Genomic DNA, 27,803 nt, shown 5'->3' on the forward strand with positions numbered 1-27,803 from the left:
AACAATAATATTCCATAACATTTATATAGTATAACTTATTCAGCCATTCTTCAATTGATGGGCATCCACTCAGTTTCCACTTTCTTGCCACTGCAAAAAGGCTGCCATGAACATTTTTGCACATGTGGATCCCTTTCCCTCCTTTATTATCCTTGATAATTTCTTGAAAGACATTATCTGGGTTCATTTTTAGCCATGGCTTTCAGGTATTCTAATAATTCTTAAATTTTTTCTCCTGCATCTATTTTCCAAGTCAGTTTGTGCTCAATATGGTATTTTTTCATTTTTTTTTTCATTATTTTGATTGATTTGTGTTGTTATTAGCTTCTCAATTTTAATTTTCAATGATTTTTTTTCTTCAGTTAACTTTTTTATCTCCTTTTCCATTTGACCAAATTTAAAGAAATTGTTTTCTTCAGTGGATTTTTTCCACATTTAGCCAATTCTATTTTTAAAGGATTTGTTGTTTTCAGCCAATTTATGTCCTTCCTTTTTGAAATTGTTGACTCTTTTTTTTTTCAGAATTCTCCTGTATTACTCTCATTTTTCCCAATTTTTATTCTATCTCTTTTACTTGATTTTAAAAAAATATATATATATATATATATATATATATCACTTCTCTATCACTATCACACTATATATATGTTCAAGGATGGGCCTAATGTGCTTTCTATCCATTTTTCTGAGATGGCCTGGCCTAGTCATGCCTGTTTTGCTAGGGGTTTTGGACTCACAACTTTTCTTCTGCACTTGGGTTGGAGGCCTCACAGCTGGCCTGTTTTGCCTCCACCCTGCTAAGCTAAGACCAAAGTACCTCTGCTGTGTTGTGGCTAAGAGCCTCTTGCTAGATTATTTTCATAGTTCCTGTACTGTTCTACACTTTCATTGACCCAACTGATACAGAACTTTTATAAAGGCATTATAAGTTATTTTAAGCTTGAAAATTGTTTTACTCCATCTTTTTGTTGGAGAAACCATGAGAATCATGTCCAGAATCCATGAGAAGCTTCATTTAGCATTGCTTCTAGGGGAAGCTGGAGAAGTCAAGCAACTTTCTGACTTTGTTCTTCTCATATATCTTTTATAAGATTCAATTTTTTTGAGCAATAAAATGTAATCTTACGATTATAAACATGAAATTAAAAAAAATAAGATGCCATCTTGTCCAACACTCTAACTTTACACATGAACAAATAGATACAGAGATTGTAACTTTCAAAAGGTAAGATGGTGATAAGGTGGAATTTGAATACAGGACCTCTGACTCCATAACTAAGCTTTGCACTGTATCATAATCCTCCTTTCAATTACTTATCTTAATGGAGTTATTATAAAGCTTAAAACCAGGGAAGCATTTTCAGAAAAAATAATAACTTTCCATATTAGATTGGTCTAGAGAAAGGTAAATGCTAGAGGTTCTAGAAATTATATCATTAACAACAGTTGTAGAAACTTGAAAATCTTAATTTTGAAAAGAACTAAATGAAAGACATGAAAACAACCTTAAAATATCCAAAGCATTGTTAATAAGATTTATTGATAATAAAGATTTGATAATAAGATTTTAGAATTAGAAATGAATCTCCTTTGTCTTTATGTTTATCCAGTCTTACTTACTCTATAAGCAATGAAACTGAGCCTATTAGTGGAGTTTTTATTTGACCAGGGTACACATATGGAAAATACAGGATACACAAGTATACTGGTACTAAATTCAGTTCCTTTACTATAACATCCTAATGTTTTGTCTCAGAAATAGGAGTAAAAGCAATGGATAGAATTTACAAGGAGGAATATTTGAATCTAACATTAAAAAAACTTTTATTTTTATTGGGCTATAGAACATATGATTTCAGTGGTGGGTAGAACCATTTTTAAATTAATCATAATTGTTTCACTGAGAGATTAAGTGATCTTCTCAGGCTCACAAAGCCAGTATGTGTCAGAAGAACTTATTCATTAATAGATTCTTGGGAATTTTCTTCTTCAGTAATAGAACAGCTCACTTGTTTCCAGTCAGTATTTCTATTTCCTGATTCTAATATCCATTGATTAAGAACACTAATGACAGAATCTTAACTTCAGTGAATTCAGAAAGAAGGAAGTTATGATTAGGGCTTTGCTACTTGAAAGTAGCCAACTTCTTCTAGGAAAGGTCAGCAGCAATAGGAAACACCTGAGTAACTAAGCCTCTGGATTCATTAACTCTGACACATTAGAAACACTCTTTTGATCTTCCAGATTTTGTTGCCTCTTCTATCCATGATACAGTTAGTTCTCAACTTTTGACATCCTATGTGCCAGGACCTGAAGTAAGAAATTCTCTGCCCCAAATGAAATTCTAGGTCTGATCCAAAAAAAATTGTGAAAGACCTGAAATTTCTCTGCTTAGTATACAAGATCAAATATGGATACCGTTTCAATTATAAACAAGCTATGAGTGGCTATTCAGAAAGAATAAGAAATTATTCTTTCATAACTACTGGCAGGTTAAAATATAACAGAACCATTCTTTTATAATCCAGGTTGCAAGAGTAAAAGAATAATAAATTATTTTTAATCTTAGGCCTTCCTTAGAAAGGCATTTTTGTTTTGGGTTCTAGTCATATGTATTTTATTTTATGAATATATAAAAATATTCTGGGCTCTGAAGAGTCCATAGACTTCATGAGACTGATAAAAGAGTCCATGTTACAAAAATATTGAATGCCTCTTGATCTATGAATATTAACTTCTTGGTGTGGTATCTCTATTAGTGGAGGAAGTTTCCAAACAAAGGGATTCTCTTAAGAACCAGAGGAAACCTTAAAAGTCATCTTATACAAATCCTTCATTTTCAAATAGGAATTGAAACCAAGAGACATTGACTTTCCCAACATCACATGGAAGCAGATAACTTTTAAAACTAGCAAATAATTAGAATTAGACTCAGTCTCTGTTCAAGTTCAGTTCATCAAATCTAGTACCCATGACCTTTTCTGAGCTTTTCAATAGCTGTCAGATTGGAACTCAGGTCCTCCTGACTTCGCTCTATCTATTGTGCCTTGTAGCTGCCCCCATATTGGTTTGCGTTTAATTATATGTTTATATGTTGTACTCTCCAGTTTCTTGAGGTCAAGGCAATTTTGTATTATCTCCCTAGTGCCCAGCATCCTTAAAATTATCCTTTAAAAAAATAGATCTGAGATTTCTTTAGTATAGGGAGCTGCTGGTAAGGAAATTTTGCTTCAAATGCAGATAGGCATCTTTGCAGTTTATAGACTTAGAAAATTGCTGGAGTAACTTGTCCAAAATCACACACCAACCAGATAGAGGTCAGAGGTAGAAGTTAATCCAGATCTTTCTGACGCTTACAGCAGCTTTCTAACAGTTATGGTATACTGCATCTCAGTTAAGAAATAGTAGGTGTTTAAAAGATATTTTTTGATTTGTTCAGGAGTAAAATGGAAATTTTATTTATTTGAATTGAGATTGCATAATTGTGATATATAAGAATATATAAGAATTTACTTTGGATTTATGTAGTTTGCAGTGGTTATTGTTCAATCATCAGTCATGTCTGACTCTCCATGACACCATTTAAGGTTTTCTTGGTAAATATACCATAGTGGTTTGACATTTACTTCTATGTAGCTCATTTTACAGATTGGAAACTGAGGCAAACAGAGTAAAGTAACTTGCCCAGGCTCACACAGCTAGTAAGTATCTGAGGCCAGATTTGAATTCATCTCCCTGACTTCAGTCCTTGTACTCTCTCTCCCCTGCATCACTTAATTACCCAGTAATTTGCAAAGTCCTTCACAAATATTTATATCATTTTATCTTTATAACAACTTTTTTTCAGATAAAAAACTGAGGCAAAAGTTTAGTGCATCCCCCCCCATGGGGGTGGGGGGAGGGCAGGGTACACAGCTAGCACAGTGTTTGAGGCTGGATTTAAACTCAAAGCTTTCTGATTCCAGGTTCATTATTGTATCTACTGAGCCACCGTACACAGACATACACAGAGATACACATATACATAGACGTGTTCCATATATAAATTTGCATGTATGTATGTGTGTGCATATGTGTTCATATGTATTTGTGTTTTATATACATGCATGCATATGTAACTCTTCAAGTCATAAATGATCTGACCATAGTGATACATAAAACTGTTATGTCCTGTAGTCTTGGGCTATAGTGTTTTATTTACTTTCTGAAGTGATGGTACTGAAAGATAAGAATGAAAAATAATAAAAATCAGACAGGGTTTAGATTGTTAATACTTTGAATTTTTCACCAGTGATCAGTATTAAGAAACAGAATTCAGGAACCTTATTCATATTAGTTGTCACATTTCTACATGACACCAGTTGTGAAGATAAAGATGAATAAAGAACTTGGTGTAATTGACTTGCTGGGATAGGGAAATAGAGCAGAGATTTCCTATCAGACTGTGAAGCACAAGACTATAGGTATATCACATATATGTGTATATATATACATGCATGCTGATATGTATGTTTGCTAATATTAATATTTGGGTCAGGTATGTGACTGCATTTGTATGGGAAACTGCAGGTAAGGAAATTTTTATTGATATTGCTCTGCCCTGTGAGTTTACATGTTTTTCCTCCAGTCATTATTGGCAGTGTATTCCAAAGGCCAGACTCCAATTCAGTCTCTTTATTTCTGAGACCAGCTCTTTATTCACTATTCCATAATCTCTCATCTATTTGTTATGTGAATTTTCAATGGTATTAAATTACTTTATTTTCTGTTTACAGATAAACAATTTCAAGAACTTCCAACCCTTTTCCATTGTGCAGCAAAATTTGGCTTAAAGAATTTGGCTGTCCACTTACTTCAGTGTTCAGGTGCAAGCTGGACATCAAAAGCTGGAAATATAGAAGGAGCAAACCCTGCACATATTGCTGAAAGCCAAGGTCACAAGGAACTCAAGAGAATCTCTGAAGAATTTACAGTAAGTTACAAATGGGTCCAAACATTTTATATGTGTTTGTATATTGTCCTTATATGAAAATGTCACTATTCATCCATCATCACAAGAATTTTGGATAATTTTCCAGTAAAAACAATTTATTAAAATGATCAGTTCAGACTTTCTTATTTTTACTCAGTTCCACAATTAACCAAAAACTTTTGTCAGACCAAGTTTAGGAATACAGCAAATAGTTAACCTTTAGTGTTGCCTTATTTAAAACAACAACAAAAACCCCTGAATTTCCTCCATGTTGTATAACCTGCTTATAAGAAGTAACAAAATTAATCCAGTAATTTTTACCATTTGCCTATTATAAATTGTTGCTGGAGTAATACAAGTGATTAGAATATACATGCAAAGACGCAATAAAAGTTTTTTTAAATCTGATATGTAAAAACAAATAAGCTGATTAGTAAAAAGAAGAAAAGAGGAAGGAAGGAAGGAAGGAAGAAAGGAAGGAAGGAAGGAAGGAAGGAAGGAAGGAAGGAAGGAAGGAAGGAAGGAAGGAAGGAAGGAAGGAAGGAAGGAAGGAAGGAAGGAAGGAAGGAAGGAAGGAAGGAAGGAAGGAAGGAAGGAAGGAAGGAAGGAAGGAAGGAAGGAAGGAAGACAATTTAACAAATAGTTAATTTGTTATGAAATGATTCTTCTGTGATTGTTTCCAATGATCTCCCACCTAAGATGCAGTCCTGCAATCAGCCTCAGTCTATGCCCAACCCAAATCCTACATTTAAAAGAAAATGGATGAATAGTGTTGTGAAGAGAAATAGGAGAAATTAAAAACAAAAAACAAAACAAAAAAAAAAAAAAACTACTTCACTGGGCAACTTGAAATTTCTAAAATGTAAAAGCATTTTTAAATACAACTGTGTGACATACTAAACTTTACTTCCAACTTTTTCTTCCTTTTGCCAATAAACCAGTGCGAGTTAATTGAAATGATGCAGAGTTGTTTTCCTGAAAGTTCTTCAACCTCCCCCAACCCTAAAAAATAAGCAATTATGTGGCAGATATACAGTAATTAAATATGAATTCCCAACATAAGACTGAATGAGTTAAAAAAAAGTCTCATGAAATAATATCTGAGAACTGACAGACTCCCTCCTCAAAATCTCCATTTCCTAACTAACTATGTACAGTAGCTGCACAAGTTACTAGCAAACTCATAGCCTTGTGCTTCACAGTCTGGCAGTGGATGTCCCTGCATCATTGCCCATTGACAATAAAGCAACTAGACCAACTCTTTGTCACCTTTCCAAGGAAATTCTTTGAGTCCTCTCTACATTTCTCTGTAACTGGTTTCATGTTTAATGATAATATAAACATGGATAATGTTGTTGGGGTCTGTTTTTTTTTCATATTGGTGAAAGATTATACATATTAACAGTTAAAGTAGTGTCAATACTTTGATTCTTAATATCTTTTCATCCCTTATTTGTCACTCTACTTCTATCACTTCTGAAGCTGGGGGGAACAAAAGACTATTGCCCAGGACTGAAGGCATTTTATAGCTTCATGGATGCCTTTTATTACCATCATCAGAATACTTGCCAATATTATGTTGATAATCCTCTCTCTACTTAATAAGTAGCCCTCCACTATTTAACAATAATCTAGCCTATTTGAGACTATTTAGCAATAGTCTTAGCCAGTTTTCTAGAGGCTTCCTATATACTCTTTTATAACTTTTATATTCTAGGGATGCAAACTTTACAGCTGAAAAATTATATCCTGGTGCCAGTTGAATAACTTTGCTTTTCTGAATACTCTATGACTACAGGTTCTTAGGCTCTACTAAAACAAGATTCTTTAACATATTTTGCCATGTTAGTTGGACAGCTGAAGCATTTGAACAACTATCTGATGGCAGCAAATGACTGCAGCTGTAGCAAAGGATGGCCACAACAGCCAATGTCATAGCTTCTCAATTATTTTGTCCATCTATAAATAATTATGGTTGCAGTCATGTTTGTTTTTTGTTATGTTTTGCTTTCTATAACAAAAAAATTAAATAAGAGAAAATCCAAATTTTTCAAGTGGAAAATTAATAGAAATGTACTTTCATTTTATAATAAGCCATAGAAAATGTTAGGAAATTAATTCATTTGAAGTCTTATTTTCTCATTAAGAGCCATGTATCCCTACTTTGGTAAGTGGCATAATATTTAAATGTGAATAAAATATTTCCTTATTAGTAACAAATTTGTATATTGTGTACTTTTTCCTAGTGTTTATATTTAGATTGTTCAATTGAAACATAAATATTCAAAGTTGACATGAAAATTTAACTAAAACAGGTAAAATTTACTAAAACAGTAAGTAAAATTAATTAAACCAGCTTTAAAAACAGGTAATTTCTTCACTGTTTAGAAATTGGAATCTACTAATGACTCACATCTCTATACTATAAAAATAATGAAATATAATATTTATTCAATTTGGTTATGTCAAAAAAGAGTTATAAAATAAACCTTTTTAAAGATATCCAGAAAATTGAGTTGATTTCAGTTATATAAGAAGGATCTGTCCCCAGTTTTAATCTGTGTTTGGGAAGATACTTTAGCTGAGGACAGCTTTATTTTTTTTAAGATATATTTTTATTTTCCAGGACTCAAATGTTATTTTTTTAAAAATGACAAATAAAAAAATAAGTTTGGGTTTTTATATTCTTTCAGTGGGTCAGGTTATGTGGGCTGAATATTATTTTTTTGTTATATAAAAACTGTCTAGAAGATCCTGATATTTCCTCCCAATGTATTCATTAAGGACACACTCAATGGAGAAATAGGACAATTCTCAAAAATATTACAGAGAAGAGAAAAGCAGATATATGGGTTTGTTTTGTTTGCCAGAAATCACCTTGGCTGAATGAGCACAGAGGGAAGCTCTGTCAATGATCTTTTTCTACTCTTTTGGAGTCTTCCCTTTGGTGAGAAATTAAGGCCTGAGTATTTTAATATTGTGTACCTCCATTAATGTGTGTGTGTGTGTGTGTGTGTGTGTGTGTGTGCGCGCGTGCATGTGTGCGCTTGCATGCGTGCACACATTTGCTTAAGTGCACTGCTTTTATCCTAGGTGGCAACTTGCTTAATAACATTATCATTTCTCATCAAGAGCTGAAAATAGTTTCAATTCCCGCTTTCCATAGTTCTTATGTAATGTTTTTTGCTTCATTTATATGTGTGTGTATTTTGCATGTGAGAGAGAGTTTTTCCTAATTATATTTTAAAACTCACATTTCCACTGGATTATCTTTCTTCATTTATTAAGGAAAATTAAAAGGTTAATATGTTTTTCTAGACCTCTTAGTTTTCTGATGCATAGTAGCCCATTGGCTTCATCAGTTTAAACATAAAGTACCTTAAATAAACCATGAAAGGAGCTTTCCCAACTACTTTATTTGCTTTTTTTGAGAGAATCTCTAAGCTGCTTTTCCATTTAGCAGGACAATTTTTTTAAATCTTAAGTAATTTATTACATTACATATTCTTTCCTTGGTAATTGAATTCATTTATGTTTCTGTTTTTTTAGATGGGGTTTTGTCAAAAATTTATCTGAGGTCAAAAATTCTGCCTGCCCCATGAAACTAAGAATGACTTCAAATTTATTAAATATAATAAAATACAGCAATCATTCTTAGGTCAAAAAACAGGCAATAGAAGGATTCAGACTAGAATTTTGCTAACCCCTGGTTTAAAATGTTTGAAAAATTTAGTTGTTTTTTTGGGTTTTTTTAAGGATCTTTTTGTTCAGTCCTTGGACCTTTTTGATAATTAGGCCCCAGATTTTACATGGTATATAATTGGGGGTAAATGTAGTAAGTCCTTTGGAAGGAAGGTTATGTTTTCATTCCTTTTCTTGTATAGAAGGTATCGTTGTTGTTGACAACAAAGGTATTAAAAAGTAAACAATCATTTAATTTATATATACATATATAAGTACATTTAGTACATTTATATATATATATGTGTGTGTGTGTGTATGTATATACATGGATTAAGAGAGAGAGAAGGTTACCTTAGGCATCCTCTATTTACTTCATCTCTTTTTGCCCACATTTTCCACCTCACAATTCAAAGGAATGTAGCTTGCATAAACTCGGAGATACTATTTTTATTCTGGGATTTCTCTGACCAAAGATAATTTTTATCACCCAAGTGGCAAATCTTTCAGTGATAAATAAGCTTCTCTGCACTTGACAATTGAGATTCTTTAACAACAAACATAAAGTCTATCACCAAGCTTATATTCAAAATATCTCTAGCTGTTGATCATTCAAAACTTTACATACTTTGGAATAGTCTTATAAAGAACATCTCCATGCCCTGCTGAGTCAATAGAATGGAGAAAAACTATTTAGATAAGAAATTAAGGAACCTTCCTATGAATGTTCTGAAACTGGTTACCAAGCTCTAGGAGTTGTGTTCTAAAGATTTAAAGAAAAATTTTAGTGGCATGAAATAGGTGTAACCCAACATGAAACTAGATAATCTAATATCACTATTTTAATTATTAAACATATAAACTATGCATGCTTATATTATGTACATATTGAACACATAAAATAATAATTTACATTTGTTTGATACTTTAAGGATTGAAAAGCACTTGGAAAAACTGCTGAAAAGTATATTCTTGTTCCAGGGTAACAGTTTCAAAAAGAAATTTTTAACTAAAAAGCAGCTTACTGGATGGGACTGGTGGTCAGTTGGTGCTGGTTACTGCTTTGCCACTAATTAGACATGTGACTTTGAACAGGTCCCTCAATCTCTTTGAGTCTCAATTTCCTTATCTGTAAAATTATTTCAAAACTCCCTATTAAACTGTACCTATAAACAAATTTGGAATCAAGATTTTCATTATTACTTTTAATAATTCATTCATTCATTTCCTGAAATGAAAAGTTGTAGGGAAATTCACACTTGACTCTGGCTTCAGAGATTCTCTGCAAATCTAGACAATAGATGGATGAAATATTCATAAACAATTGAAGAAAATTAATTTTTAAAATGTTATGTAGTTTCTTTTGTCCCTCTCTCCAAGTTGTTTAAATTATTTACTGTCAAAAATGATTATGTTAATACTTAAAATAGCCTTTGTAAATTGGTATATATTGTTGTTGACCTAAATGTGGCACCATAAATTTTGAAAGATTTCTTTGGTTTTTAAATCCAAAGCAAGACCTTTATCCCAGATTTCCTTGCTTAAAACTTAGTGTCCCCAAAATACAAAATTCCAAAAGAAAAGCCTACTTAAATATATTCAGTTGAAATAAAAAAGCCTAATTGTAAAAATTCCATAAGAAAAAACAAGGATTTTATTTATACATAGAGTATAAGGTCTTTGAGGGCCGGCAGATCTTAGGCAAGTCAGAGCCTTGCACATGAAAGAATAAAGGACTGTTGAAATGAATCTTAGAGCTGCAAAAGTTATTTTACTATCCTCTTTGTTGACTATAAATGATCTTTAAAGAATGGCTTCATCATGTGCCAAGTAGATAATTTTTCTTTCTATGACCCAATTTGCTATTGTTTGACCTACCTATGAGGAATGCCTGTAATTCTTATGTTCTTAGGGAAAGCATTTTTAAATGTGTGTGACTATTGCCCTCTGGTGGCTAGCTGACAGAAAATGGAACCCAAATGCTATTGATAATAGATGGGGGTGGGTTGGGAATGAGGAGGAAATGGGCTGATAGACCAAAAAAGAGGCTAAAGTATTCCTAGGAAAATTATCATGGCCCTTATAATTATTCCATTGTTTGTTAAACAAGATTTGTGTTTAAATAGCCAGTCTGCATCGATCTTTCTCTTCTTTATATCTTGCATTTTCTGTCATTATTGCACAATCAGCACTTTATTTTGTAAAACACACACATGAAAGGGGGTTTGTATTCTGGATCATCTACTGCAAAAATTTCTAAAACATATACTATCTTTCCAAGTTATTTTGCTGTAAGTGAAATTCCAATTGTGTTTAGGCTTTTGTGGACAGAGACCACATCTTATTTTCTGTTAAAGGAACCTAAAATAGGATTAGACATACTGTAAGCATTTGCTATGGATGCTTGTTGCTTGATTAAATAGAAATAAATGAAAAATGGAGAAGCAGCAGTTTCTCTTACAAGAAAATTAGCAGGAATTTCTCTTAAAATCTATATTTAGGTAGGTATCTCCTTTAATTAATACCTGAATCAATATTTGATATGTCTTGGCTTGTGAGGAGAAGGAATAAAAGGGAAATGACACCTAAGAGGATCAAGTCAAATCAATTAAGTGCTTAAAGTATATCTGGCAGGGTGCTAAGAATTCAGAAGATAAGGAAAAACTAGTCCCTTTTTTCAAGAAGCTTATAATCTAATGTTGTGGATTACACAAAAACAACTGTGTAAATGGTTGGTTTATGTGAGCAGAATAGGATCCATTTTAAACAAAGAATAGTATAAAATAAATAAAGAGCTTAAAACAGGTGATCAAAAAAGAGATATAGTTTGAAAAGAAAGTAGGCAGCTCAACCAACTGATGGATAGGCTAATAATATAATTCCAATATCAATAGGCCAAGACACCAAGAGAATGGGAATGCTGGCAGAACCTCCTTGGAAAGTTCTTTGAGGACACAGACAATATTAATATAAGAAGAATAATGGGTTGTAATGTTCATCATAGGAAGAATATCTACATCAATGAAATTACAGTTCCACAGAAGTATCAAGCAGAACTTGGTTGTCCCAAAAGTCTTAGTATAAGTTTAAACTTCACTAATTTCAAAAAATTGCCCTGCAATAATGAGATTAGCTTTCAAATTCTCTATCTTTAATGGAAAATGCTTACAAGCTACAATATTATGCCCTTCTTTTTGGCGTGAGTTCTACTTATCTCAATATTTTCCCATTCTCACCTCCATTGTAGAACTACAATAAATTAAAATTTAATCATATTTTCCATATTTTATATATGCCAAACTAGATTATCAAAGAGTTACATTTAATATCATTAATTTATCAATATTAAATCCTGCATGTCCCAAAAGTCTTAATACAGATGTAAGCTATTCAAGCTAAATTTTTATTACAACTTTTACATAAAAATCTGAAAAAATATTAAAGAATATAGTATTGTAGCTTTCAGGAACTTAGTATTGGAACAGAGAATTTATAAATAATTCTCATCACAACGTAAGTGCTTTTTATTCCAACAAATAGATCATGTTTTAATATCAATACCTAATTTCAAACCATAGTTTTCAGAATCTCTCCCCCTCCTCCCTAATCATTCATCTGAAACCTAGACTTCATATGTTTTGGTTTTTAGTGAAAATAAACTTAATTTTAGACAAAAGGAACAATATACATCTTCTTATTAAGTTGCTAAGTTGCAGTCATTTTGTTCTGACAAGCTTAAACTTTTTTTTTTAATAGCCAGAGACTATTAAAAAAAAAAACCTTTGCCTGTATTTTATTACAAATATATCAGGAGTGAAAAAGACAATATACTTTTGTTGAGGCTGTCAGGGAAATTAAGTAGTTTCATTTCATATCTCACTGCTTCAATTATGTAAGTATTAAAGAATTATTGAACATATAGATGCTATTTATTATACTAGCTCACTAATAGTGTAATTGTCTAGTTATATAACTATGATGACTTATTTTAAATTTGAGACATAATCATTCAGGATTGGAGTAAGACTTCAAATAAATACCTTCCCAGGTTGAATATACAATTCTAAACAAGTTGAAATCAAATGAAAAGGATTAATTTTATCTACTCACTAGTCAAACTAATACTATTGTCAATTGTCCACATTAAACCAACAAAATGTAAATTCTCAAGAGAAAATGGAATTTGTGCCTTGTAAAATTTCCTTTTCCAAAAAAGATTTTATTTGTCATTATGATGAGCTTTATTAATTTATTCATCACTATCTTTGCCCTTTTCACTAGGGAAGAAGATCATCTTAAGCAACTAATATCTGAGTGCTTCCCAAGTATGTACTGAGTATAGTACAGATACTATGGCTAGTTAGGAGCTAACAAGGCTTTTTGCCCTTGAGGAGATTTAAGTCAAGTAGGAGAAAGTCATTTGTATAAGCTTATTTGTAGAAGTTATTGGTGTGATGTGGCCAATTTAAATTTGTTTCAAACCATTGTAAAAATTTATGTTTAGTTTTTCTTTTTAAAAAATAATGACATAATTAAAAATGTATGCTCTTTTTGAAAGCACTTGTGATAAGATCAATTTCACATTTAATGTTGTGTTGGAAATAATGCATAGAATTTTTTTCAGCATCATTTTTAAATAATGTCCAATAAGGTTGTAGCAGAAGGGGTTGCTATCAAAAGAACAAAAAGCTTTGTGTCTTACAGACTATCTACACAAATATTTCTTAAAATTATAAAAGATTAAAATGTATATTTAAATATTTTAGATGATTTTAAAACGTTATTAAGTATTCATTATTTTTAAAGTTTATCTAAAATTTATTAAAATTAAAGTTTATGAAAAGTGTATTGTAAAAAAAAAAAAAAAAAAAAAAGAAAAGTGTATTGTAAAATTAATTTTATTAAAATTAATAACATGGGCATATTAATCAAAATACCAATGCTTTCCTATCCAATCATATCTAATCTATTCCAACAAGATTTTTTTAAGCTCCTACATTGGGATAGTATTGCCCTATGGACAGTGGATTCAAATTAAAAAAAAAATTGCTTCTTCTTTCAAGGAGCTCACATTCTCCTCAAAAGGAAAGAATACAACTTGGGAACAAATAGGTATATACCTGCTAATTTTAGCAGGAAGCAGAGATGGTTAAAAATTTAAGGGACTGAAAAAAGTTTCCTATAGTAAGTAAAACAGTAGTTGAGTCATACAGGGAAAAGAGGTAGAAATAAAGATAAAGTATAGTCTAAACATGGATGATACTTTTTCAAAGGTAAAGAGATCAGAGATGGAGTGTCAATCTTAGGAAAGCAAATGTACCAGTTTGTCAGAAATATAAAGAGTACATAAGGGGGAACAATATGCAATATTCCTGAAAATTTAAGGTGGAGCCCCGAATTAGAAGACATCCAATCCCAAGATGAGAAAATTGCATTTTATTCATGCTCAACAGAATCATTCTTAACATTTCCATGATTATTCTTATACCTTAGGAAGCTTTGTGGAAAATGGATTGGAAAGAGCCAGAACTAGAAATCTGGCTATTTATTAAGAGTCTCTCTCTTGCCAGGCAAGAAGAGATATGACTATGATCTAGGAATATTGCAGATCGTAAAAAAAGGGAATAGATACAAGAGACATTTATAAAGGTATACTCAACCAGCAAGTTGTCTACTGAGATATGGAAGTAAAGAAGAGGATAACCTTAAAAGTGATTGTAAGGTTATCAACCTTATCAATCAATGACCAGGAAAGATAAGACTACCACTAATGAGTATAGAGTCTGAGAAGAGTTAGGTTTTGGAAGAGAGAAACATGGGTTCTCTTTTGGATATGTTGAGTTTGAATTCATGCAATTAGAGATGCTCAACAAGTGGACAATAAGTAACTAGATATCAAGAGACTAGGGCTCAATATATGGATTTGGGAATTATCTACACAGAGGTGATAATTGTAAATAATTGTAAATTTGTATAGCTAAGTGCTTTACAAATATTATCTCATTTAATCCTCACAACAACCTTAGGAAGTAAGTAAAGGAATTTGGCCAGACAGAAGTAAAATGCATAGAACAGTCAGATAAAGTGACGATTTTATCAGGCTACAAATATATTACAAGTTGCAGATTCCCCTAACTAGAAGTTATCGGTTTTTAGCTTTAGTAGAATGTGTTGTTCTCATTAATATACCAATTTATACATTGATGCAAATTTTGATTAAACTATAGGACTTAGAAATTGTTTAGAAGGTTGTCTGAGCTTCAGAGAAATATAGTGATTCAGCCACGATACAGCTAGTAAGTGTCAGAGGTAGGATTTGAATCCAGATCTTTTTAACTCATAGTTTAACTCAAACTTTTTAACTCATGTTACTTTCTTTGCTATGACCTATTACTTCTCATTGGCTGATCCACCATTTTTTCCTTCTCTACTATGTCATACTAATTTTTAATTAATAAAAATATTTCAGAAATTTTTTTTTGTTGTTTTGTATTATTTTGGCTATACTGCAATTTCTTTGAAAAAAATCTGGATGTTTTAGTGATCTGTAAGCATGACTTGAATTTGAGATGACAGCCCAAAAAGTATTAACTTCCTTGAAATAAAAAAGTGTCTTGGGATAGGAAAGGAGGTGACTGTCCCACTGGATTCTCTGTATCAGACAAATTCTGAAATATTGACATTAAATTTGGACATTTCATTTTAGAATGAACATAGATAATCTGTAAAGTGTACAGAGCAGGATAATAAAAATGGTAGAGAGTCTTTAAATCTTGCTTTTTGATAATTCGTTAAAAGTCTGGAAATATTTAACATGAAGACAAGAAGAGGTTGTGTTGTTTTGTTTTATTTTTAAGGGCCATGATTGCTTTCTGTCACGTGAATGAAGTATTAAATTTGTCCTACTTAACTATGGGAGGCAGACCTTAGAAAAGGGGGTAGAAGTGGAAAAGGGACAAATTTAGGCATGAAGAAGGAAACTGCCTAGACATGGAGTAGACTACTTCAAGAAGTAGGTCAGATATCTTCAAGAAAATGTTAGATACATTATATTCTTCACGGTACTAGATAGTCTCTAAGGTGATGCCTGTTCTATGTTTCTGTTCCTCTAATGTTGAGAAAATTCTGGGCAAGCTCCAAAAGGTAATACAGTCTACATCTTTCCTTCTGATCAGTTGTGGGTCCATTTTATATAGTACCTGGGTTAGAGATGTTTTGGGGTGGCTTAACTCAAATGTGGAATCCATCTGATCCCATGTAATACAATCTAGGTAATAATTATAATAATAGCAGCTAACATTTGTAAAAAGCCATTCCCCAGTTGATAAATGATAAAAAAATATGATCTATGCCCAAAGGGCTATAAAATCATGCATACCCTTTGATTTAGCACTACCACTATTAGGCATTTACCTCAAAATAGATTTGGAAAAAAAAGATCTATATGTAATTTATATTCATTTATATTTATTTATTTATTTACAGCTGCTCTTTTATCAGAGCAAAGAATTGGAAATTTAGGGGATCACCATCAATTGATGAATGTCCCCATTTTGCAAATGACAAAACTGAAGCAGAAAAAGATTAAATTACTTGTCCAGAGTCACACCACTAATAAGTGTTTCAAACAGAATTTGACCTTCCCTTCTGGAAGACCAGAATTCTAGGCATTGTACCACTCAGCTCCCAAAGAAACTCACATCTTTTGTGTCCTTATTTAATTGGTATTATCAGACAACTATCAATTTGAGGAACAGTAGGTCTCATACAGGAGGCTCTGGAATATTATAGGGTTTGCTCAATACTTTCTGGAGGGTCACACCAACTATAGGGACTTTTCTTTTTGGACTCTTTGCTAGGCATCCTACAGGACAAGAGAGCACCATCAGTGAATACAGAACCTCCCTGTTTCAAATCTTCCTTGATGTTAATAACTGTATAGTTAGCAAGTCTCACTAGCTTCTGACTCCTCAGACACAGTCTAAACAGTAAGTTAATAATATAATCAATGCTTGCTTTTCTCAAAACCATGGTAATTCATTAGGAGCATATGTCTGTGTATAGAATTATATACACATTGTGTGTGTATATATAATTTAGAGCTGAAGGGAACCTCACAAGATGTTTCCACATGATAATGTTTGGCTTATATCTAATAGAATATTGAATATGAATGAATGTTTTCAGTTTGTCTGATATATGTCCCATAAAAACAGTATCTCTTGTTATCTCTGAACACACAATGAAGCCAATTCCATAATTAAAATAGCTCCAACCTGACCTGTTTGAACGTTGATTATGTAATTGGCCAAACCAGATAATTAGATCCACAAAGTGAATTTCTTGCATTTAACTCTAGTATTCAACTCAGATCAAATCAACCAAATCATATCTAATTTTCCACATCCTTTGACTTTTTCAGTACCGAGATATAGCTTAAACAGAAACTTTACATGGAACTGAGGAAATATATTTTGACTTTTTTAAATTAAAAAAAAAACACTTGAAGGTTCTTTCCTTTTACTTTTGGTACATTAAAAGAGCATTGTTTAGTGACTCAAGTACTAATCTTAGAATCAGTCAGATTGGGATTTAAATATCCTGTTATATCTCCCAACTATATGACCTTGGGAAAGCTATCTAATTGTGCCCTGATCAGGGCTACTTAAAACTAAAAACATAGGTGTTGGGAATTTGGAAAGGGAGTTTCCTAACCAAAATTCCTTATATCAAGGAAGTAGCTGGCTTAGACACAAAATAACCTATGCATTTTAGTTTCTAGGAAATTATCCCATTTTCATTTTATTTTTATGTTCAAAATGTTATTTCTAATAATAATAACAAAGATGGAGTACTATTTCTTCTAAATTCCACATAATGTGAATTAGTTAAGACCTACAGTGTTGTATGATCTGATTTTGTTTTTAGAATAAGGTCTATATTTTGGAAACAAAATTAAATGAAAAATATACATAATCTTATATGTATGTGTATGTGTGTGTATTTATGGATATGTATATTTGTGAATCTATACATAGATATATATCCATGCAGTTATATACATATCTATATATATATATACATATGAACTTACAGAAATAAGTGTGTATGTGTATTTATGAATATGTACAGTAGGGAATGTGTATATATATATATATATATATATGGATATGTATATATATATATATATATATGGATATGTATACACATGAATTGATACATATCCATAAATACATACATATGTATGTGTTTAATTTCTGATTGCTTTTTAATGCTAGACTTTTGTCTTTATGGACTTATTCCTTGTTTCTCATAAGTAGTCATTATAATATACAATGCTCAGGATGAAGAGATGTCTGTCATCAGACAAAATCCAAAGATGTTGATGTAAGACCTGCTTTGTTTTACTATAATAATTTAGTATATATAAGTCATCAACTAGGTGATTAGACTTAAAGTGGAAATCTGACCATATCTTATTCTTCCTACTTCTATTCAATAAACTATGTTTGATACTCTATTACTTTTAAAATCAAAATCAAACACAAAATCTCTGGATTTGCTCTTTATAATCTACTTGTTCCTATCTTTCTAGTATTCTCATATTTTATTCCCTTCTATATACTATGTGACCCAGTGACACTGGCCTCTAAGTGTTTGCATTGCCTATTCTTAAGGCAAGAACAACTAGGTGGTATAGTGGGTAAACCACTGCACCTAGATTCAGGAAGAATAGAGTTTAAATCCTACTTTCCACATTTATTAGCTGTGTGACCCTGAGTATATCATTGTAACATGTTTACTTCAGTTTCCTCACCTGCGAAAGGAGTTGGAAAAAGGCATGGTAAACCACCCCAATATCTTTGCCAAGAAAACCCCACATAAAGTCACAAAGAGTCAGAAATGACTGAGCAATCACAAAATTCCCTTGGAGTGCTTTTGCTCCTCCTTTCTCTTGCCTTCCCTGACTTCTTTCAAGTCTCATCTTTTGCAAGAAGCCTTTCCTGGTCCACCTTAATGCTAGTACCTCTCCTTCAAAGTTACTCCCATTTATTCTGTATAATCTTTTTGGACATAGCTGTTTGCATGTTTTCTCCATTAGATTGTATTCCTTTTACATGTATCTTCAGCTATTTAGCACAGTATCTACACATGGTAGACACTTAGGAAATGCTAGTTGAGATACAGAATAGTTTGATGTAACACAGCAATAATCCTGATACAACAAACTTTTTAAAAACACCAACTAGGTGCAACACTGTTCTAGGTACTAGGGAAGACATGACTCCTATTGTCATTGAACTTGTCTTTTGGAAGGATAAAGCACAGACAAAGATCACTCTGATAGCCCAAAATTATAAGATAAGTGTGGGAGAGAAAATCAGAATAAACACCTCTTCATAGGGAAAAGGAGGAAGTTGTTACTTACAGGAGGGATCCAGACAGACTTCATGGCGATGATCTCTCCTGATCCCCTCAGCCACTAAAGCTTTCTCCAAAAAAATTAGCTTATTAATATTGTGTGTATATTTTACACATATAAAATATACATATATTCATACATGTTATCTGACAGTAGAGTATAAGCTCTCCTTACAGCAACAATCTCACTTTTGTTTTGACAGAGTTCTTGGTATGCATATAATAGACACTTAAAATGTTTTTTGATTGTGTGGTGAAGCAACTTGAGCTTTGAGTAATATTGAGAAATTTGGCAGGCAAAAAAGAAAGGGAAGGCATTCCAAGCATTGGAAATAGTGTAAGCAATGGCTTGGAAGGGGGAAAATGGAAGGTAATGATTCCTTTAGGAAAATTACTTCCCTGAATCTTTGTTTAGAATCACCTTCTTCCACTTCATTTAACCTAGCCTCAGATAATTCCTAAAAGAACAACCAACAGCCCATTAATTCATGCCAGAAAACATAAGCATTCTCACACAAGTAGCCTTAAAAGAATTGGAATAAATTAGAAATCCCAAAAGGCAAGTAATGTATTTGGAAAGCTCAGAGCTGTCTGTGGATAGAGGCAAGAATATGTAAAGTACTGTTGAATCTATAGAAATCAATAACTTGCTTAATTTCTTTTTGTGGGGACAGCATTTTTTTTCTGTCTCAATATGGAATATCTCAGCCAAATATCTCTCCCAGGGGATTCTCCCACGACTTGCCAGTAGGAAGATTCTTTGATGTAATCTAGTTATGATTCCTTAACATGAATATAATGTTTTTTACAAGAAAGGACATTGTATATGTGTATGTATTGGTGAGTATTTCATAAAATACAGTTAAATAGGGAATGGGGAAAAGAGATGGGGGATTAAATGAAAATCATGAGTTTGATGAATCCAGATACTGTCAGGATGAATTTAAGCACCTTAAAAGCTACTGAAAAAAATTTTTTTTCTTTAGTTTTGGAGAGAAAGATCTAGAGGAATTACTTAGCTTGTATTCATTTAATGTTTCATCTATTAGCAGGATATCTCCATAACAAAATGAAAAGGAAAAATGTCAAATAAGTAACAGATTAATTTATATAGCAACAAACAGATTTAACTTTTCTAAGTTTTATAAATTCCCAAAATTGGTTGCCAATCCCCTATTATATCAATTAATCAACACAGGATAATAGTTCACAATTATAGAGCACTTTAATTTTTGCAAAACAAATTTCATACATTAACATCATAACAACTCTTCGAAGTAAGTGCTATTATTATTATTCCCATTTTACAAATGAGGAAAGGCAGAAGGAGGTTAAGTCATTGCCCAGATTCTCACATGTAGTAAAGCTCTGGTATTAAATTCAAAATCATACCCTCCTGATTCTAACATTTTAGAAAATTATAATAACTTTAAAATAATATTCTTGGGATGTTAAGACAAATTTGAAACAACCTTTCAATTAATTTAAGGCACATGTGGAGAAAAGGAGAGAATGAAAAATGATAGATTTAGATTTAGAGCTAGAAAGAGATGGATATTTCAGGCTTTTGGCGTTTCACCTCTTACATCAACTGAAAAACATTTCTTGGAGTTGGAGGAAGATTTTTTTCATATTTCTTATAAGTTATATATTTTCTACTTCATTAAACATAGCCAAAATCAGAAAAAGATAATTCAATAGACTTTTTGTAACCATTTGCCAAACGTCTCCATCAAATGTGATTTATTGCTTACCTAGGAAAATTATCCTTAGACTCTTTATCAATAAAGGGATCATTAGGAAAAGAAATTTCTCAGATACACAAATTTCATAGTCTAAAAAACAGTTAAAACAATTAATCCCTCATTCAAATAGGGTTAGGCAGAAGCCCTGTTTCATTCATAGATGATATAGTTACTGATTCCTTTGTGCCTAACTTCACAATAACAAATTAAAATTTTTACCAAGTTCTCAGAATAGCTAATGATCTGCATATTGTCTGTTCACAGGATCATGGCACGTGTGTGGATGTGCACATTTGTGCATGCACACAAATACATACATGAACACACATGTACACACAGAGTAAATGTATTCCTCAGTAAATTAGATTCTACTACATTTTGGAGACCTGGTTTATGGAGAAAGAAACAAAAAGAGGTACCCCTACTATACTGTTTCTTCAACTACAATGACAAGGTGGTATTTCTGTTCAGTGTCCTGATGAAATGATCAGTTTTGCTATGTTGAACAAAGTACTCTTAATAGTCCCTCTAAAACTTTGCTGCCTCAAACACTGTCTTTTTACATTAAATCAAGCATTATACTCCCTGCTATCTCACCACAATTTCTGTAATCAGATATTGAACAAGGCAAAGATTTCAGAATACAAATGAAAAGATTTTTTTTTTGATCATGCATTATTTATTGAATAGCCGCAGTGTATGCTGTCTTACACAAAAGACAGAAGTCTAAGGCTCAAAAAGATTGCCATTTCAAAACATAAGAGACTCATGTATTTCCTCTCATTATATTAATGTGTATGTGTGTGTGCATTTACGTGTGTGTACATATATATATATACATATATATATATAAATATGTACACACACATATATATGTCATTTTTATCTAATGAATTTGTTTCAGAATCCAAGGAGACTCTAAAATCACTCTTTTTTCTCAGATTTTTGTTTATTCATTCATATGTGGTTACTACATCTATTCACTTAAACATTTATTGAATACTTGTAATCCACATTATGTTAAATATTAGAGACAGAGAGACAAGAAAAACAAAATAATATAAACCAAACCAAAACAAGACCAAAAGTCTTTGCATTTGGGGAACACACAAGTATATCTTGGGACAATAAATATTCTGATTAAACACTAAAAGCTTATATGCCTTACATTTTACCTTAATTAGTGGTGTTACCATGAGCCAATCATTTAACAATTCTGAACCATGTCTTGATGTTGTTAAGTCATTTCAGCTGTGCCCAACTTTTTGTGGTCCCATTTGGCTTTTTTTTTTTTTGCAAAGATACTAGAAGAATTTACCATTTCCTTCTCTAGATTACTTTGCAGATGAAGAACTTGAGGCAAACAGGTTAAGTGACTTACCCAGGGTCACATAACTAGTGAGTATCTGAAACCAGATTGAACTCAGTAAGATGAGTCTTTTTGATTCTAGATTCCATCGCTATCTACTGTACAACCTACCTGCCCCCTTCTTAAGCTTCAGTTTTTTCAAATCATTTTCATGAAACATTGGCAAGATTTAAATATATTCTCCCATTAAAACAGTCTATGTTGTTTTTTCAACATACTTTCAAGCTTAAATCAACAAACATGTCTTATGGACCTTCTGTGTATTAAGCATTTTGTTTAGCATCAACTGGAAGAAAAGTTATACAGTCTGGCTATCAAAGAATGTGTAAGCTCCTCTTCTCTTTACAGAGAGAAAAGAGAAAAAATACTTATCATACATTTGGAATAACGTGATGAAATAAAGGAAAAATACAGAGCAAAGTGTTAACCTAAAAGGAAATATATAGATATATTCACAAAATGAGAAGATTTTTTTTTTTTGTGGTTTGAGAAGATAGTTTTGGGGTTTTTTTGTCTTTTTTTTATGGGTTATTTGTTTTTGTTTTTATGAATGAGGCTTCTCCTTTTCTGTAAAATAAAACACTGTAGATGTTCAATAAATAATAAATCATAAAAATTCTTTTCAATTTTTTCTGAAATATTTATGTTGGTTAATGTGATCTTTGCAACTATTGTGAAAGAATTGTTCTGAATTTACAAAACATGAGGTAACCTTTGAAGGGAAGGCACTCACTGCTGAGGGGCTGACAGTGAGGAATAGGGGAGAACTAGAAAAGTTATCTTATAAAAAGCAGCTCTTGAGCTAAGTCTTGGAAGAAACCAGGAATTTCAAGGACCAGAAGTGAGGAGGGAATACCTTCTTTTGGGAGACAGACAGTACAAAGATATGGAAAAAGGAAGCTGGGACATTTTGTATGAGGAAAAGCAAATAGGTCAATAAAACAGAATATGCTAAACAAAGTCAAGTTGTCTTCAGAGGATGGAAGAAATGATGTGACTGCAGATAGATAAAAGATAGAAGGGAAAGGAGGAGTATTTTGGCCATGGAATAACTCATGCAATCAAAGAGATAGGAGTTTGTTCCAGCAAGGAATAGCAGCTTGAGAATTAATGGGACATTAAACCTGAAAATATAGACTAGAGGTAATAGGGAGCTACTGAAATGTGTAGATTAGAGAAATTATATAATTAGCCCTGTACTTTAGAGATGTCACTTAGCAACTAGATCCTAACACTAGATACTGAGATGTAAACACTTGAAGAAGAGAGACCAACTGAGTAATATTGCAGTAAACTAGATGAGACATATTGAAGATCTGAACTACAGTGGTGATTATCTGAGTATAAAGAAGAGAAGTTGTGAGGCAGAGTCAGCTAGACTTTGGCAGCTAATTGGAAATGTGAGGGAAGGGAAGTATGAAAAACGATAAGGAAGAAAAGATTATTTCAAGATTGGACCTGGCTGACTGGAACAACAATAACATTCTGACAAAAATAGGGAAAGTAGGAAGAAGAATGGGTTTTAGGTGGGGGGATAGTTCTGTTTTTGACATGTTGAGCTTGAGATACCAATGGGACATTCACTGGTTAAGTCCAGCAGACAGTCAATGGTGTGGTAGTGGGGCTTAGCAGAGAAATTAAGGCTATATTAATAAATCTAAGGGTTATTGGCTGAAAAAGAAAAAAAAAACTCAATCCATGAGTGCAGATTAGGTCACCAAAAGAGAGAAGGTTTAAGATGAAAATAAAATTTGGGACAGAGCTTTGGAGTATGCCCAGTTAGGAAGAGGAATATAAATGATGATCTAGCAAAGGAAACAGAAAAAAAATTGCTGAATAGGTGGACAGTGAAAGGGGAAGAGAATAAGAGAGCAAAATAAGCATTTATATGGTACCTATTGTGTGTCAGGTATTGTGCTACAATTATTGTCACACAGAAATATTATCACATTTGGTCCTCACAACCTTATAGGTTAGGTGTTGTTATTTTCCCCATTATATATTTTAGGGAATTGAGATAAATAAAGGTTAAACAACTTACTTAGGGTCACCTAGCTAGGAAGTATCTGAGGCTAGATTTGAACTCATATATTTCTGACCAAGATTATTGCCCTATCCATTGTGCCACCTAGCTGCTATGTAGAGAGTGAATCCAATGTCACAAAAATTCAGAGAATGTCCAAAAGCAGTTAATTATATAATATCTGTGATCTATACACTCCAATAGCTCTGTATTATCTTTAGGATCAAATGCAAATTCCTCTTATTTAACATTTAAAATCCTTCATATTTTCTCTCTCATATCTTTTCAGATTTAATGTCCTTTTAATTCCCAACCTGCTATTTCTTGTTGGAACAGTCAAACTCCTATCTCTTCAATTGTACAGTTTATTCCACACCCAAAATATTCCCCCTTTTCACTTCTATCTTTTATCTAGGTACTGTCACATCATTCTTTCCATCCCCATTACTTTATATAAGAAGTAAGCCCAAATGTGCAAACATGTTTGTAGAACCTTTTTTTTTTTCTTGTAGCGGCAGGGGACTGCAAATTGAGTGGATACCCATAAGTTAGGGAATGCTGAATAAATTATTATTGTTCCATGACATAGATTCTATAACAGAGCAGGGTAGGTGGTCAACAAGTATCTGTTATTGCAGAGAAATCAAGAAAGTAAGTTTTAAAAAGACCACCAAATTTAACAATTAGGAGAGAATTGACTATATTGGAGAGAATAGTTTTGATTGAAAGATGATATCGGGCCCCAGGTTTCAGATAATTCAAAAGTGAAAGGATAGGTAGTGGATACAAAAACAGTAATCTGTGTTTTCAATCCTTTTAGCTTGAAAGAGAAAATAGATACAGAGTGTTAGCTTGAAGGGATAGCAACGAAAGTTTTATTAAAGTGAAAAGCATGTGCATGTCTGTAGTCAGCAAGGAAGAAACTAGTAAAAGGGAGAAACTTAATATTAAAGAAGGATGAGTAGAATGAGAGAGGATAAGAGCGACAATCAGCCTTAAAATGAAGGAAAGGCAATTAATCAGTGTCCTCATCTGTAAAATGGGGATAAAAATATAACAAAAGCACCCATCTCAAAAAATTGTGATGAAGATCAAGTGAAATGACATATAATGTACTTTGCAAACTATATATACCAGAGGTGAATATTTTATATTGAAGGAAAGCCAAGTTTCAGTTTGTGTTATAGATTTATTTATAAAAGTAACAACAAAAACTATATAAATAATAGTTTTTGTTGTTACTCTTATCAAAATATTGAAAAACAATTAATCAACCTAAAGATAGAGGGAGAATAAATTGGGGAAAATACAATCAAAGAGATGCTTTGTGAGGCTTTGGGAAAATTTTGAGGAATATTTTTCTGGACTCATTTATCATTAATATTATTTAATACTTAGGCATTGTTCTAATTCAAATACACATTTCTTGACATATGATTTTGGATTCCTAATGAATGACTTCTGGTAGAGGAGAAATATTCAATTTATAACTGGTCTGAGTGATTCCTTGTAGATATGAACTGTCAGATTTTTAAAAAAGCTGTCACACATTAATTAGTGCCCATTAGTGCTAAATAAGTTTTAAAATTCATACCTTCATTTGGGTTTGTGGTTGACTTCACTATAAACAAGTATGTTTCTCCCTTTATTAATTTTTAATTTATCTTTATCAGTACTGCTGTGTCCACTTGTTTAGATCTGGCTTTTGGTAAAATATCACTAAGCCAATTAATCCATTTCTTTAATGAGAACTTTCTATTATGAAGCCCTGGTAAATGCTTACACATATTGATTCTATCCATCTTGTAGTTGGTGGGTAGAATGCCAACTTTTAAAGCAATTGGGTTCATTACCACACTGTTAAACAACAGGGCTAAATGAGGTAACAGAATCTGTGAGATTTCTCTCTGGCTTTATTCTGGTGGAAGAATAATCTGTAAGACTCTTTCCAAGGAACCCATACCCTTTAAAGATTTCATCTCATCAACTCACATGGTAATTTTATGAAATATATAAGGATGATTGTACTTCAAAGAGGAAATTTAGGAGTAGATAGAGTATTAGTTGAATTTTGAATCAGAGCAAAAGAAGAGTTTAGAAAAAATGTATGGAGCAAAGGATTTATAAATGATGTCTCCCAAGTGAGTTAGCTTACATCTTAGAATCCTTTCTGGACTAACCAGGTGCTACAATTACCCTTTCCCTAAATTCTAATTCCATTTCAATTTTACCAGTAAATCTAATTGCATTTTCCCCTGCATTCAGTTATATGTGTCCAGCATATATCACTATTTTTAAAATATGATACAATTTAGTATAGTAGAGGAGGAAAGCTGAATGGTGAGATGCAGAGTAAACAAAATAACTATTGTTTGAGAGTATACTATTCTCTAAATGTGCTGGATGTCACTATGTGCCCACTTAATGGATTTTAATCATATTTTGAAAGAATAATTATTACACAATATCTTTCTAAAAATATGGCAACTTTCTACAAAGAACAAATATGGCTCTCCCTCTAGATCTTTCTGCCAAATGAGGGTATGATCTCAGGTATAAATTTGGGAAATATTCTTATTCAGATTTTCTCTTTTCCTCAGTTACATTTCATCAGCCCCTCTGTCTGTAAAGAATGAAATTTATCAGATTGGATTTGAGTAGATCAGATCTTGATTATTAAGCCAAAAAGAATTCAGCCTTTCATAAGTATTTGAGTGACCTCAAATTAGTATTTGGCCATAACTGTGTGTATGGATAATAGAGATGAGTCTGGTCATCAGGAAAGGAAGGAAGATTTGAGTTTAAAGAGATTTTAATACGAACTCAACAAAGTGACAGGGACAGGGGAGGGAGTATAGAAGAGGTGTTTCTTCAAGCCTGTTTAAAATCAAATTTGATTGTTTTGAATATTTTAAATATGAGCAGAAAATAAGTTTCCTATGTTGATAGCTTCTAAAACTTTTCAAAAGCCATACTTTTTATATAACATTCTTTCATTTTAATCAATTTATAAGTATTAAACAAGAACCTACTTAACCAGGCAGTTAGGTGACACAGTAAAAAATATCAAGTATATGCTAGTATCCAAGAAGTCTGGCACTAAAATCCTCCTTTAGATACTTACTTAAGAGCTGTCCTGCTAAGTAATTTAACTTTTCTTACTTTCAATTTTGCTCTTATGTAAAATGGACATAATAATAGCATCTATCAGTGTTGTTGAGAGTATTAATTGAGATAGCATACATAAAATACTTTGAAATACTTACAAGACTATATAAAGGCTAATGTTATCATAATCAAAGTGCCAGGCACTGTACAAGTCTTATGAATAACAAAGACCAAATAAAAGCCTGCCCTCTCCAGGAACTAAGATCCTATTAAAGGAGGAAAACTTGTATTTATTAAGTATATACAAAAATATGTGCAAAGTAAAGTCTGAAGGGGACACAGAGAACTAGAAAGAAGGTTCTACTTAAGCTGTGTTTTAAAGGAATGAGGGCTTTTAGTAAGTGTAATTAAGGTGGGAATTCATTCTAGATATGAGGGAAACTTAGGGAAAGACATGGTATGTTGTATGTGAAGAATAGCAAG

General features: G+C 32.3%; 1 protein-coding gene across 1 annotated transcript in view; it reads left to right on the top strand.

Moving 5' to 3' along the window:
- BANK1 (B cell scaffold protein with ankyrin repeats 1) overlaps window positions 1-27,803 on the top strand; it is a 388,904-nt gene that overhangs the window by 199,308 nt on the left and 161,793 nt on the right. The window contains exon 7 of the mRNA XM_074275760.1: window positions 4,776-4,972. Within this exon, the coding sequence (XP_074131861.1) occupies window positions 4,776-4,972 (197 nt within the window). The remainder of the gene's footprint in view (window positions 1-4,775; window positions 4,973-27,803) is intronic.

This window comes from Sminthopsis crassicaudata, chromosome 6, assembly GCF_048593235.1.
Source record: "Sminthopsis crassicaudata isolate SCR6 chromosome 6, ASM4859323v1, whole genome shotgun sequence".
Taxonomy (NCBI): Eukaryota; Metazoa; Chordata; class Mammalia; order Dasyuromorphia; family Dasyuridae; genus Sminthopsis; species Sminthopsis crassicaudata.